The sequence below is a fragment of the Salmo trutta genome, chromosome 3 (genome assembly GCF_901001165.1).
Source record: "Salmo trutta chromosome 3, fSalTru1.1, whole genome shotgun sequence".
Taxonomy (NCBI): Eukaryota; Metazoa; Chordata; class Actinopteri; order Salmoniformes; family Salmonidae; genus Salmo; species Salmo trutta.
In genome coordinates this window covers 41,365,178-41,377,699 of record NC_042959.1, presented here as the reverse complement: position 1 = coordinate 41,377,699, position 12,522 = coordinate 41,365,178, and the positions used below count along the sequence as shown (strand labels likewise).

Sequence of the window (12,522 nt, the reverse complement as noted above, 5' to 3'; positions counted from 1 at the left end):
TAATGTAATGCAGAACAACATTATTCAATCTCTGTTGACCTTTGAAGAACCGTTGGACGCAATACCCTATACAAATTATCATAACATATTTTTCATCAGTCTCCAAATTCTATTAAATGGACTTCAGTTCTGGAAAATACTGATCTTGTGGGCCACCAACAGCGGTGACGTTGACAGGTCCTTTTGGGATGTCCTTTCTATGACTCTTGTCTGAAAGAGACTTATTGTAGTCTACGATGAAGCGTGAGCACATAATAACACATAAGCACATCAAGATTTAAACACACACACGAGGTAGCTTCAGATGGAAAATTAAATTACTTTGCGTCATGATGTGTTCTTCATCTACATAATTACAACTTTGTTTAGAGGGAAATTTCATAGATGCTCTCTCTACAGCTGCAATAAGCTGTTTGAAGGTGTAGTGTATGAATGTTGTGATTTAGGTTGGCAGTACTTGAGATAGTAATTTAAAGGTGTTTAATGATCATGGATATCCATTCAAATAAATGAACAACAGTTTCTTTATTTCTGGTTAGAAAGTGCTTGATGAGCACAGAACAACAGTCAGAGAATTGTCATGCTGAAAAGGAAAGGGAGGTCACTTTTAAATGTATCAATCTGGGATGTTGTTAAATACTGAGCACAGGTAGCAGAGAATAACCCATTTTACTTAATTCATACTTCAACACATGAAAACAGTTGCAGACTGTATGTCATATTATTTCAAGTTATGTTCTAGTCAAATATATGTTATGAGCGCTTTCAATAGTTAGCTTCCATCGTCCAGGAATTACAAATCATACTGTCAAGAAAACAACTTGTACATCATTGAAAGGCATTGGGATTTATAGTTGAATACAATTGTTATAATTTCAGTTATGAACTGTTATAATCACTGCTGTCTCTGCCTTTAGTTTGTCCTGTGTGGCTCAGTTGGTTAAGCATGGCACTTATGTTGTGGGTTCAATTACCAGGACCAGTACAGAAAAAAAGTATGAAAATTGTATGCGATCACTATCGTAAGTTGCTCAAGATAAGAGCATCTGCTAAATGACTAAAATGTAATTGTCATGTGATTAAACAATCTGATATCATCCACCAGGCATGCTTGCTTGTTTGCATGAAGAACATCCAATGCTGTCTTCCACTTTTAACTGTTCATTCCAACTCATGACAGGCAGAAACATATCCATAACTGGTGATTGTTGATATGTCCGCTAGCTCAAAAGGTATCAAGTAGACCTATGAAATTAGGTCCATCATATGTCTAAGTGTCTGATTGTAGTCCCCTCCCAGGAGTGGCCTTGAAGAACCTCAAGAGGTGTGAAGGGTTTCTTTATTTCAAGGGCCTTGTTATGAAGTCTGGCTCACTCCACTGATTTTAGTCCTGCAAAAAACATAAAAGCATGTATCAAGATGTGAAAACAATCTTCTGTGTGTGCATATCAAGAGGTGGTGGGATGTGTACAAATAGAACTGTAAAAATAAAGCTTGCATGCATATCCAATGACTTCATAGGTGCCCGAGTTGTCAATGTAAGTACATGGGGTAGAAAAATATAACCCATTCCAGGAAAATAACTGCTTTGTCAGATCAGATGCAGTGTAGAATTGAGTGGGGCACAACCAAATTCTTTGGTCTTCTCTTTAGCGTTGGATGCAAACCAACCAAAACATGTTCCTTATTGTGTTTCTATAAAGAGACAGATTCTTCTTTCCCCTCTTTACCTACTTATTGAGGGCAAGGACACATGCCAGAGAATTTGAACATTTGTTTATGACTTGGTGGTATTTTGTTTTGGGTACTTAACTTTTTACAGTAAACTGTTTAGTGTTTATGATTATATTTCCATTCATTTGTTTTCCAAATACTTCTGACAATATGTATTTAATTTTACATGTGAATATCCACAAATCTTTGATTTAATTAACATTATGTTTAAAACATTATACATATAAGTATTACTTATATGCTAGATTTAAAATTTCATTGGGAAAAAGTTCCATTGAGTAGACAGTAAGTGAATTCAGAGCAGAGTTCAGGGCTTTAAATGAGTGCAGGAATCAGTTCTAAATTTCTTAAATCACTATGCGTTGAAAAAAACTTTTTTCCCCCTCAAGTTTCCCCTCAGACTCACTGGCTCTCTCTGACAAAGGGATTTATTTCTTACACAGCCCCCCCACCCCCTCTCTTGTAACAGCTGCTGCTCAATGTTGTATCCTGAGAGAGTGATGATCAGTGTTTTTTGGGGGGGGTTTTTCAAAGTGTTTTTTTGGAACAGATGGCCAGGGGAGAGCTGGGGAATGTGCCAGCACTGCGCTGGGGAATGTGCCAATTCCTGCAGCGAGTGAGTTCTCTGGGCTTCAGCTCGCGTGCCTTCACCCTGCCCTCTGCCCTGAGTGGCGCCAGCAGGACTTCCCAACTAGCGTTACGAACATCTGGTGTCTGGGACTGCCAGGGAAAAAAGCAGCTCAGCAAGTTTCCTTGTGAATGCTCTTATGCTAAGGAAACACATTAGCTCACAGTGAGGGAGAAAGAGCTAGAGGGAGCAGAGCACTGGGAGTGCAGGGAAAAGTTATGTGCATGTAATTATGTAGGATATGTAATCTATGAACAAACACCATCATTGTATTATTATTTTCTTTAAGAAAAGTTTTCAAATATTTTCATCAACAGGGGATGTAAAAAAAAAGTTTGAAGTTGTAGTTTGTGGTTTGTGGTTCACAAAATGTGTTTGTAATGTATATGAAATACAACTTGTTTACAGTTTTATTTATTTAATCAATATTTTAATGAATAGTCAGGGGTAACCAACCTATTTGAAAACAATTGTGTTATGAGTTTTGGAAATAGATGAAGAGCAGCTGGAATCCTCTCTGTGAAATTTACCCAAATTACATACTTTTTTAAAATTAAATACTTTTGGGCATTTACTTTCCAGATATGACTAAATTACTAACAGTGTGTTTTAAAATGTAAATTAAATTATAATGTTTCACCAAGAAAGAAAATGGGGGAAAGCGAATGAGAGGGTGATCTAGAGAATAAATGAGAGATAAAGTGACAGAGGAGAAGACTGACGGGACAGATGAGGAACTGGGGGGAAAGTAATCGATAGAACAGTGTTAAAACGTTAATTAATGTGTAAATTAACATTCTCCATGCTTGGATCTCATCTGTGCATTAAAAACCCTGTTGATTTATAGAGAGGCCATGCAGATGTGTGGATCCAGGAGAGGGCTGGAGGACGTTCAGCCTCATTTTACATGACTCCCAGTGTCATAAAACTGCACACAAAGGCATCAATCACCCCTTTTATTCACCCGGGGCACTTTTTCTTCTGTTCTGGACAAAAAACTGGCGGAACACCCAGTTCCCTTTCAAACACGAGTTGATGATGATTTAATTTAATGGGATCCCTATTAGGCAAAGGAATGCCTCTCTTAATTGGTGAGAGTGTATTCTTTCCTCTTTTGTTATCATTATCGTTAGAATTACCATCCCTCTGTCTGTCACACTGCCCCATGTTTTCCGACAGGAACCATCAAAGTTATCTTTGCAGCTTCATGATCAGTAAAAAGGGAAGTTTTCACTGCTGTGATATCATCAATTCACCAGTCATTCAAAAGCGTCATATAGTTTCGTTAGGAAATGACATGACAGTGAAGGAGGAGAGGTGTTTAACTAGTAGAAAGAAAAGCTCTACTCAATTAGCTTTATTTGAAAGTTAAATATCCATGACCAATTATTTTATTGGTCTTGTATGGTCACCTGTTGCTATTTATCATTGGCTTGTTTATAAGCATAGTTTATGTTTCAAGGTTATTGATATGCTATATTGTCAAAAACATGTTTGAATTAGAAGCTGGCTTTGACTTGGCTTTCCATTCCCTCTCTGTAACTAGTAATGCTTCAGCGTCCCTGCTCCGTTTTTGATGGCCTTGAACTTTATAGCAAACTTATTACAATACCTCAGCAATGTCTCCATCTGTGTGCTTGAGTACTTTCCACTTGCAGGAGTCCATTTCCATGTCAGTGTCTCAACCCACCTTGTCATTGCTGCATGCGGCCTTCAGCCAAAGAAGACAAGCACAGGATAAAATCCCAGGCCAGACTTTTATGCACAGGGTAAAATCCCAGGCCAGACTGTCATCAGACAAAAGCCTAAATACTGAATCTCGCCTTCCCTTCTCTTCTCTTCCCTAGATCCAATTTACCTTCCTCTTCTTGGAGCGTCCCTCGGCCTGCAGGGTGCGGGTGCACTGCTCCACACACTCTCTGAAGCTCATGTTGCCGTTATCTGGGGTGTAGTCCAGGTCTGCAAGCTGAGCCAGCGACAGGATGTAGTTGCAGGCGATTCTTAATATAGCCAGCTTTGACAACTTCTGTCCATAGGAGTAGCAGGGCACCTGTATAGGGTTACAATTTGGTTAGGTTTGGTCATACACAGAGTGTACAAAACATTTGGAACACCTTCCTAATATTAAGTTGCATTCCCCAAACCCTTCTTTTGCCCCCAGAACAGCATAAATTTGTCAGGGCATGGACTCTATAAAGTGTCAAACGCGTTCTACAGCATTGCTGGCCCATGTTGACTCCAATATTTCCCACAGTTGTGTCAAGTTGGCTGGATATCCTTCTAGTTGGTGTGAAAAACCCAGCAGCGTTGCAGTTGTTGACACAATCAAACCAGTGCACCTGGCAACCTACTACCATACCCCATTCAAAGGCACTTTAATATTTTGTCTTGCCCATTCTCCCTCTAAATGGCACACATACACAATCCATGTCTCAATTGTCTCAAGGCTTAAACATGATTCTTTAACCTGTCTCCTTCCCTTAATCTACACTGATTGAAATCAATAACAAGTGACATCAATAAGGGATCATAACTTTCACCTGGATTCACCTGGTCAGTCTATGTCATGGAAAGAACAGGTGTTCCTAATGTTTTGTACACTCATGGTATATCCTGTTAGGGCTAGGGGGCAGTATTTACACAGCCGGATAAAAAACGTACCCGATTTAATCTGGTTATTACTACTGCCCAGAAACTAGAATATCCATATAATTATTGGCTTTGGATAGAAAACACCCTAAAGTTTCTAAAACTGTTTGAATGGTGTCTGTGAGTACAGAACTCATATGGCAGGCAAAAACCTGAGAAGATTGCAAACAGGAAGTACCCTCTCTGACCATTCCTTGAGCTTCTTGGCTCTGTTTATTGAAAATTTAGGATCTTTGCTGTAACGTGAGACTTCCTAAAAAAACTTTAGCGCCTTGGTTAAGTGGTCTATCAGAGGACCATCAGACTGAGGCTCGTGCACGAGGGGATCCCATGTTTTTATTTTCTCTCTCTTTGAACGTAAACACGCTTTCCCGGTCGGAATATTATCGCTTTTTTACGAGAAAAATGGCATAAAAATTGATTTTAAACAGCGGTTGACATGCTTCGAAGTACGGTAATGGAATATTTAGAATTTTTTTGTCACGAAACACGTCGGGCGCGTAACCCTTATTTACCCTTTCGGATAGTGTCTTGAACGCACAAACAAAACGCCGCTATTTGGATGTAACTATGGATTATTTGGGACCAAACCAACATTTGTTATTGAAGTAGAAGGCCTGGGAGTGCATTCTGACGAAGAACAGCAAAGGTAACAAAAATGTTCTTATAGTAAATCTGACTTTGGTGAGAGCTAAACTTGGTGGGTGTGTAAATAGCTAGCCGTGATGGCTGGGCTATCTACTTAGAATATTGCAAAATGTGCTTTCACCGAAAAGCTATTTTATAATCGGACATAGCGAGTGCATAGAGAAGTTCTGTATCTATAATTCTTAAAATAATTGTTATGGTTTTTGTGAACGTTTATCGTGAGTAATTTAGTAAATTCACCGGAAGTTTGCGGGGGGTATGCTAGTTCTGAATGTCACATGCTAATGTAAAAAGCTGGTTTTTGATATAAATATGAACTTGATTGAACAAAACATGCATGTTTTGTATAACATAATGTCCTAGGGGTGTCATCTGATGAAGATCATCAAAGGTTAGTTTTGCATTTAGCTGTGGTTTTGTTTTATGTGACATTATATGCTAGCTTGAAAAATGGGTGTCTGATTATTTCTGGCTGGGTACTCTGCTGACATAATCTAATGTTTTGCTTTCGTTGTAAAGCCTTTTTGAAATCGGACAGTGTGGTTAGATTAACGAGAGTCTTGTCTTTAAAATGGTGAAAATAGTCATATGTTTGAGAAATTGAAGTAAATAGCATTTCTAAGGTATTTGAATAACGCGCCACAGGATTCCACTGACTGTTACGTAGGTGGGACGATTTCGTCCCACATATCCTAGAGAGGATATATACTGATATGAGCGGATGGTACAACCAAGTTTAGGAGATTTTTAGTTAGGCTACTGTATATGCTCTTTAGTTACTCCTGTTGGTGTCAGTTGGTGTCACGTGACAGTTTTCCACCATGTCTTTCTAAGTGCCAAAACAGCTGGTGATGACATGACACAGTAAAAGGGTTCAAAGCGAAAACTTCCCTGATTTTGTTTCAAAGGGATAGATATTTCATGTTGGATTTGGGAAAGTAAGAGTTATTTGTTTTAGTTGACATTGATAGTTCATAGTACACATACAGTGAGGGAAAAAAGTATTTGATCCCCTGCTGATTTTGTACGTTTGCCCGCTGACAAAGAAATGATCAGTCTATAATTTTAATGTTAGGTTTATTTTAACAGTGAGAGACAGAATAACAGCAAAAAAATCCAGAAAAACGCATGTCAAAAATGTTATAAATTGATTTGCATTTTAATGAGGGAAATACGTATTTGACCCCTCTGCAAAACATGACATGGTGGCAAAACCCTTGTTGGCAATCACAGAGGTCAGACGTTTCTTGTAGTTGGCCACCAGGTTTGCACACATCTCAGGAGGTATTTTGTCCCACTCCTCTTTGCAGATCTTCTCCAAGTCATTAACGTTTCCAGGCTGACGTTTGGAAACTCGAACCTTCAGATCCCTCCACAGATTTTCTATGGGATTAAGGTCTGGAGACTGGCTAGGCCACTCCAGGACCTTAATAATGTGCTTCTTCTTGAGCCACTCCTTTGTTGCCTTGGCCGTGTGTTTTGGGTCATTGTCATGCTGGAATACCCATCCACGACCCATTTTCAATGCCCTGGCTGAGGGAAGGAGGTTCTCACCCAAGATTTGAAGGTACATGGCCCCGTCCATCGTCCCTTTGATGCGGTGAAGTTGTCCTGTCCCGTTAGCAGAAAAACACCCCAAAGCATAATGTTTCCACCTCCATGTTTGACGGTGGGGATGGTGTTCTTGGGGTCATAGGCAGCATTCCTCCTCCTCCAAACATGGTGAGTTGAGTTGATGCCAAAGAGCTCCATTTTGGTCTCATCTGACCACAACACTTTCACCCAGTTGTCCTCTGAATCATTCAGATGTTCATTGGCAAACTTCAGACGGGCATGTATATGTGGTTTCTTGAGCAGGGGGACATTGCGGGCGCTGCAGGATTTCAGTCCTTCACGGCGTAGCATGTTACCAATTGTTTTCTTGGTGACTATGGTCCCAGCTGCCTTGAGATCATTGACAACATCCTTACGTGTAGATTCCTCACCAATCTCATGATCATTGCAACTCCTCAAGGTGAGATCTTGCATGGAGCCCTAGACCGAGGGAGATTGACAGTTATTTTGTGTTTCTTCCATTTGCGAATAATCCCACCAACTGTTGTCACCTTCTCACCAAGCTGCTTGGCGATGGTCTTGTAGCCCATTCCAGCCTTGTGTGGGTCTACAATCTTGTACATGACATCCTTGGAGAGCTCTTTGGTCTTGGCCATGGTGGAGAGTTTGGAATCTGATTGATTGATTGCTTCTGTGGACAGGTGTCTTTTATACAGGTTACAAACTGAGATTAGGAGCACTCCCTTTAAGAGTGTGCTCGTAATCTCAGCTTGTTACCTGTATAAAAGACACCTGGGAGCCAGAAATCTTTCTGATTGAGAGGGGGTCAAACACTTATTTCCCTCATTAAAATGCAAATCAATTCATAACTTTTTTGACATGCATTTTTCTTGATTTCTTTGTTGTTATTCTGTCTCGCGCTGTTCAAATAAACCTACCATTAAAATTATAGACTGATCATTTCTTTGTCGGTGGGCAAACGTACAAAATCAGCAGGGGATCAAATACTTTTGATCTCTGTTCATGCTGTATCAGGCCTATTGGAGTGTGAAGAGCTATCCTTTGTCATTAAGAAACTTGTTCCCTGTTTCCTATGCATTTGACATCTTGTTTCTGCCATTGTGAGAGGTGTCTGAGCCACAGGCCTTCCCTGTGGCTCAGTTGGTATAGCATGGTGTGTGCAACACCAGGGTTGTGGGTTTGATTCCCACGGGGGGCCAGTACAAAAAAAATAAAAAATAATAATAAATGCATGAAATGTATGCATTCACTACTGTAAGTCGCTCTGGATAAGAGCGTCTGCTAAAAGACTAAATTGTAATTGTAAATTGTGTCATCAGAGTGACAATTGAACTGTTTGGACTGACATGCCTTAAAGATTTTGTACTGTTCATTCTCATATCTTTAATGTGGCCTAGCAAACTGTGCATTATCTACACTGAAATGCATTTAATAAACTATCTATAAAAGGGGCCATACAGTTAGTACTCAAGTAGGTCTATTGTATAGTGAAATGCACCGTCATTTTCATAATGTACATAACTCCATACAGTTGACACTCAAATGGGAATTTAAGTGCAACAATTTACTCTGAGTTCAGCATAAACATAACATTCTGTACAAGAGGCCTCATTGTGTGTTTAGTGAATTCAGTGGAAATACCTGCTTTCTCAGCGCCTCAAAGGCTGCACTGATGGTATGCACCCGGGTCCTCTCTCTGGCATTCGCCAGTAGCCTCCGTGTCTGCTGAACAGCTCTGATCTCAGTGATGACGCCAGACGTTTCCCCCAGCCGTTTCCTTGGCGATTCCATCAGGTCGCTGCTATTGATGTAGGATGCCTGAGAAGCTGAGGAGAGGGACCTCTCGGAGCGCTGGCACAGGACGATCCGGGACTGTAATGTGTGATCAGACACAAATGACTGTTGATGGTCATAACTTGTAACCTGTGGGAATGTGCTGTGAAAAGAGTCTCTGCTTATTGATGTTGACTCGGATAAAGGCTGCAACTGTGATGGGAGCGTCCCAGTAACTGTAGATGGAAAAGCATTTATCCTCATGTCAATAGCAATATTCGGGTTTTCAGTTGAAATTATCGATTTCTCCACAGATAAAACTGTACCAGGGTCCTGCAGTCTTTTTTGGACACGGTTTCTACATGTCTCTTCCATCAGTTCCCCCATAGAGTCGTCTTCCATTCTTAAATCATGCTCGTAACTTTGGACTTCTTCACTGCTGACACGTTTTGGGTCCCGACCTTTTCGTTTAAACTTTTTATTCCCAGTTGCATCCTTTGCGTTGATTGTTTTCCAGCCATCGCTGAGTAGATGTGGATTCCTCATTTCAACACAAATACGCACTATGCACAATTGAAAACCAACAGTGCCACTGCCTTATAAACGAAATATGTAGGTAGCAATATTGCGCAACAGTACAATAATAATATTCTATTGTAATTGAATCAATATAACATAGTCGGACAGGTCCCTTTGCAATGCAGCACTCTGATTGTAATGATAGATATGCATCAACAAGCTTACAGGCCTATATATAACAACAAGAATAGACCGCATGTGCAGGCGCGTGTTGCTCCCGTGGATTCAGAGCGTCTTCTGAACCATCCAAAATTGCCAGTATTTTTTGTGAATGTGCTCTAAGGTTCATCTGTATTTGTTTAGCCTCAGTTTACATATAAGCCCCTGTCGGTGAGATAAGTCGCCACGCCGCCTACAGCGAGAGACCGCCCAAAATCGTTCTTGCAGTGCGTAATAACAGATTAACCCACTATGGTGACTTTTGTGGACAGGCCTACAGGACAATTATAATGGCAATAATTATTGTCATAAATGCTGTATAATAACACGTTTTATATCACAATGCATTGCAAATACATTTTACATAGGCTATACATGAGAGCTGGGGTAAAGAGTTTTGGGGGGTCTTTATTGAGCATGAGAAACTTAAATAAACCCACTATAGTGCACATGGTAACAGTGATAGCCTATACTTTTTGATCTGTCTGTTTATTGAAAATAATGTTTTTCATACATACTGTGACATCCACTGGAACAGGGCAGACTAATAGAGGGAACAGTCCTCAGATCTATTGAAGCACTGGAAGAAGTTAGTACAGTGCTGCCACCTACTGCAGAATAACTCCTCTGTCTGTCTGTCTGTCTGTCTGTCTGTCTGTCTGTCTGTCTGTCTGTCTGTCTGTCTGTCTGTCTGTCTGTCTGTCTGTCTGTCTGTCTGTCTGTCTGTCTGTCTGTCTGTCTGTCTGTCTGTCTGTCTGTCTGTCTGTCTGTCTGTCTGTCTGTCTGTCTGTCTGTGTGCATGAAGGCCCTTTCTGACTAAAATTTGAATATGTAAATATTTGAAGGTATTATTAAACAGATCAGTTGGTCGGTACACATGCAGAAGTCAAACAAATATTTTGTACACAGAAAATAAATAGGAAGCCTTTCATGTAATAGAGATAAAGGGCCAAACTACTGTATGTCATACATACAACTTTTTAGCATCAGTGACCAGCCCTAATGTCAATTTCTTGAGTGGAGAGATCCAAACAAGCTTTGGCTTTAGCTCTTTCTTTTATAAACACAAAGGCCTCCAGTTGTTCCTGGGCAGAGTGCTCAGCGACCTGCTTCTTCCTCCTGATATTAAATTGCTCTGGCATGTACTCTGCCCTGGCTGATGCCAGTCCACCACCAGGCCTCAAGAGTAAATATTTCCAGCTGGCACTGTTGCTGTGCTGCTCTGGTGTGGTAATTTATAGCTTTTCTGTAAGGGTCTTTGTTAAAGTGTAGTTTTCACCTGTTTTCAGGTGAGGTTATCTATGAGATTATCTGTTTACTGTTGTGCGCATTCAGTTTGCCTCTTTCCAACCAATTTAAACATGCATTACACTGCATTAGTTAATAATTTGACTATTGTAGTCCTATTCCGATCCAAGTTAGGCGCTCGTAAATGGAACATAATTCCCTTTTTATGCACTTTTCTCTTTACAGGTATTCAGACCTTGAATTTAGGCATGAGAAAAAAATGCTATTCATCCGCTATTCGTTGGGGGTGGAGATCGAAGAAATTAAGGTGTGGTGGAGGTGTGTCTACAGATATGCCATATTCCGACTTTGACTTAATTCCCTCATAATTCCACTTCCTTTATGGGCAATGAAACGGTAAATAAGGTCAAGCAACCTGTCGGTTCCAAGTGGAACAACATCTATACTTAATCTTTTCCGATCGAAATAGCACCATTATCCAAGCACTGTAATTTACAAATTGATAAGAGCTATTGATAAGAGCTAGGTAAATGAGTAAGCCGTTTGGATAAGGGGATTGTAAATATAAATGACAATTATATTAAATCTATTTTACCTTATGATTACTAGAGACAAATGTGAAACCAGTCATATGGCAGCAAACTGAAGCATACCAACACCTTTTCCACACTGAAGTTTCTGAAATGCTGGTCTTATAACTTGGGATGAAATTTGGAGATCAAAGCTATAGGTTTCTGTAGCCATGCACAAATGACAGTATAGTGGTTGATTTACCAGGTTGATTTATAATTTCTAGAATGTTTTAGTTATATGCCACTACTGGTAGGCAGTAGCCACTTTCAGTTATACCCACATACATTTACAACTGCACTGACTTTAGTATTAGTTTCCTTATATTTAGCATCATTCCATTACATTGTTTGTTTACCTTTCTTCTACACATTCGTGTGGTTGTTCCTTAGGATCACTAGCAATAGTGAGTCATATTTGGCTTACAGTATTACAAGTTGTGCAATAATTTGGAACATGTAGCCTATCTTGAATCATTATGGAATGCAGACCATAGCAGTTTAAACCTGGAGCTTGGCACACATGGTTCACGAGGACTGGACCATTGTGATCACAGTTCCAAGATTAGTGAGGATTCTTAAGGCAAATTTGTAGGACTACTGTTCAAACCACTATTGTACACATCCGAGGGATGTAAACAAATTTGTGCACAAAACTTGAGAGAAATACGCTTTTTGTTCATATGGAAAATGTCTGAGATCTTTGATTTCAGCTCATGAAACATGATACATGTTGCATTTATATTTTTGCTCAATTTATATTTAATGGATTGAACAATTGAATATGGCACCTTTCCGGATGAATCAAACTACTGTATTTTTGATTCACCAATATATATTTAGAGGGTAAAGGCTAAGGCTAAATATTTTTCTAACCCTAAATAATATACAAGATCAGAATATTTTTTGAATCTACAAATTGGTGCTGAAAAGGAGATGAATATATGCGTGTATCTACAT

General features: G+C 39.8%; 1 protein-coding gene across 3 annotated transcripts; it reads right to left on the bottom strand.

Annotated features, from left to right (window-relative positions):
* Positions 1-500: 500 nt before the first annotated feature.
* On the bottom strand, positions 501-9,919 carry LOC115175168 (protein atonal homolog 8). 3 transcript variants are annotated; one of them, XR_003871930.1, is made up of 3 exons: positions 8,876-9,919; positions 4,053-4,412; positions 501-1,390 (listed from the first exon to the last, which is right to left on the bottom strand). XR_003871930.1 is itself a non-coding variant. In XM_029734410.1 (3 exons), exons 1-3 carry the CDS (start codon positions 9,551-9,553, stop codon positions 1,385-1,387), a joined length of 876 nt encoding a protein of 291 aa, XP_029590270.1. In that variant the 5' UTR covers positions 9,554-9,914; the 3' UTR covers positions 501-1,384. The 3 variants fall into 3 exon arrangements, 1 of the variants encoding a protein (XP_029590270.1); XR_003871927.1 differs by having other exon boundaries at positions 3,975-4,412; positions 8,876-9,917; XM_029734410.1 differs by having other exon boundaries at positions 4,221-4,412; positions 8,876-9,914.
* Between the last annotated feature and the right edge of the window lie 2,603 nt (positions 9,920-12,522).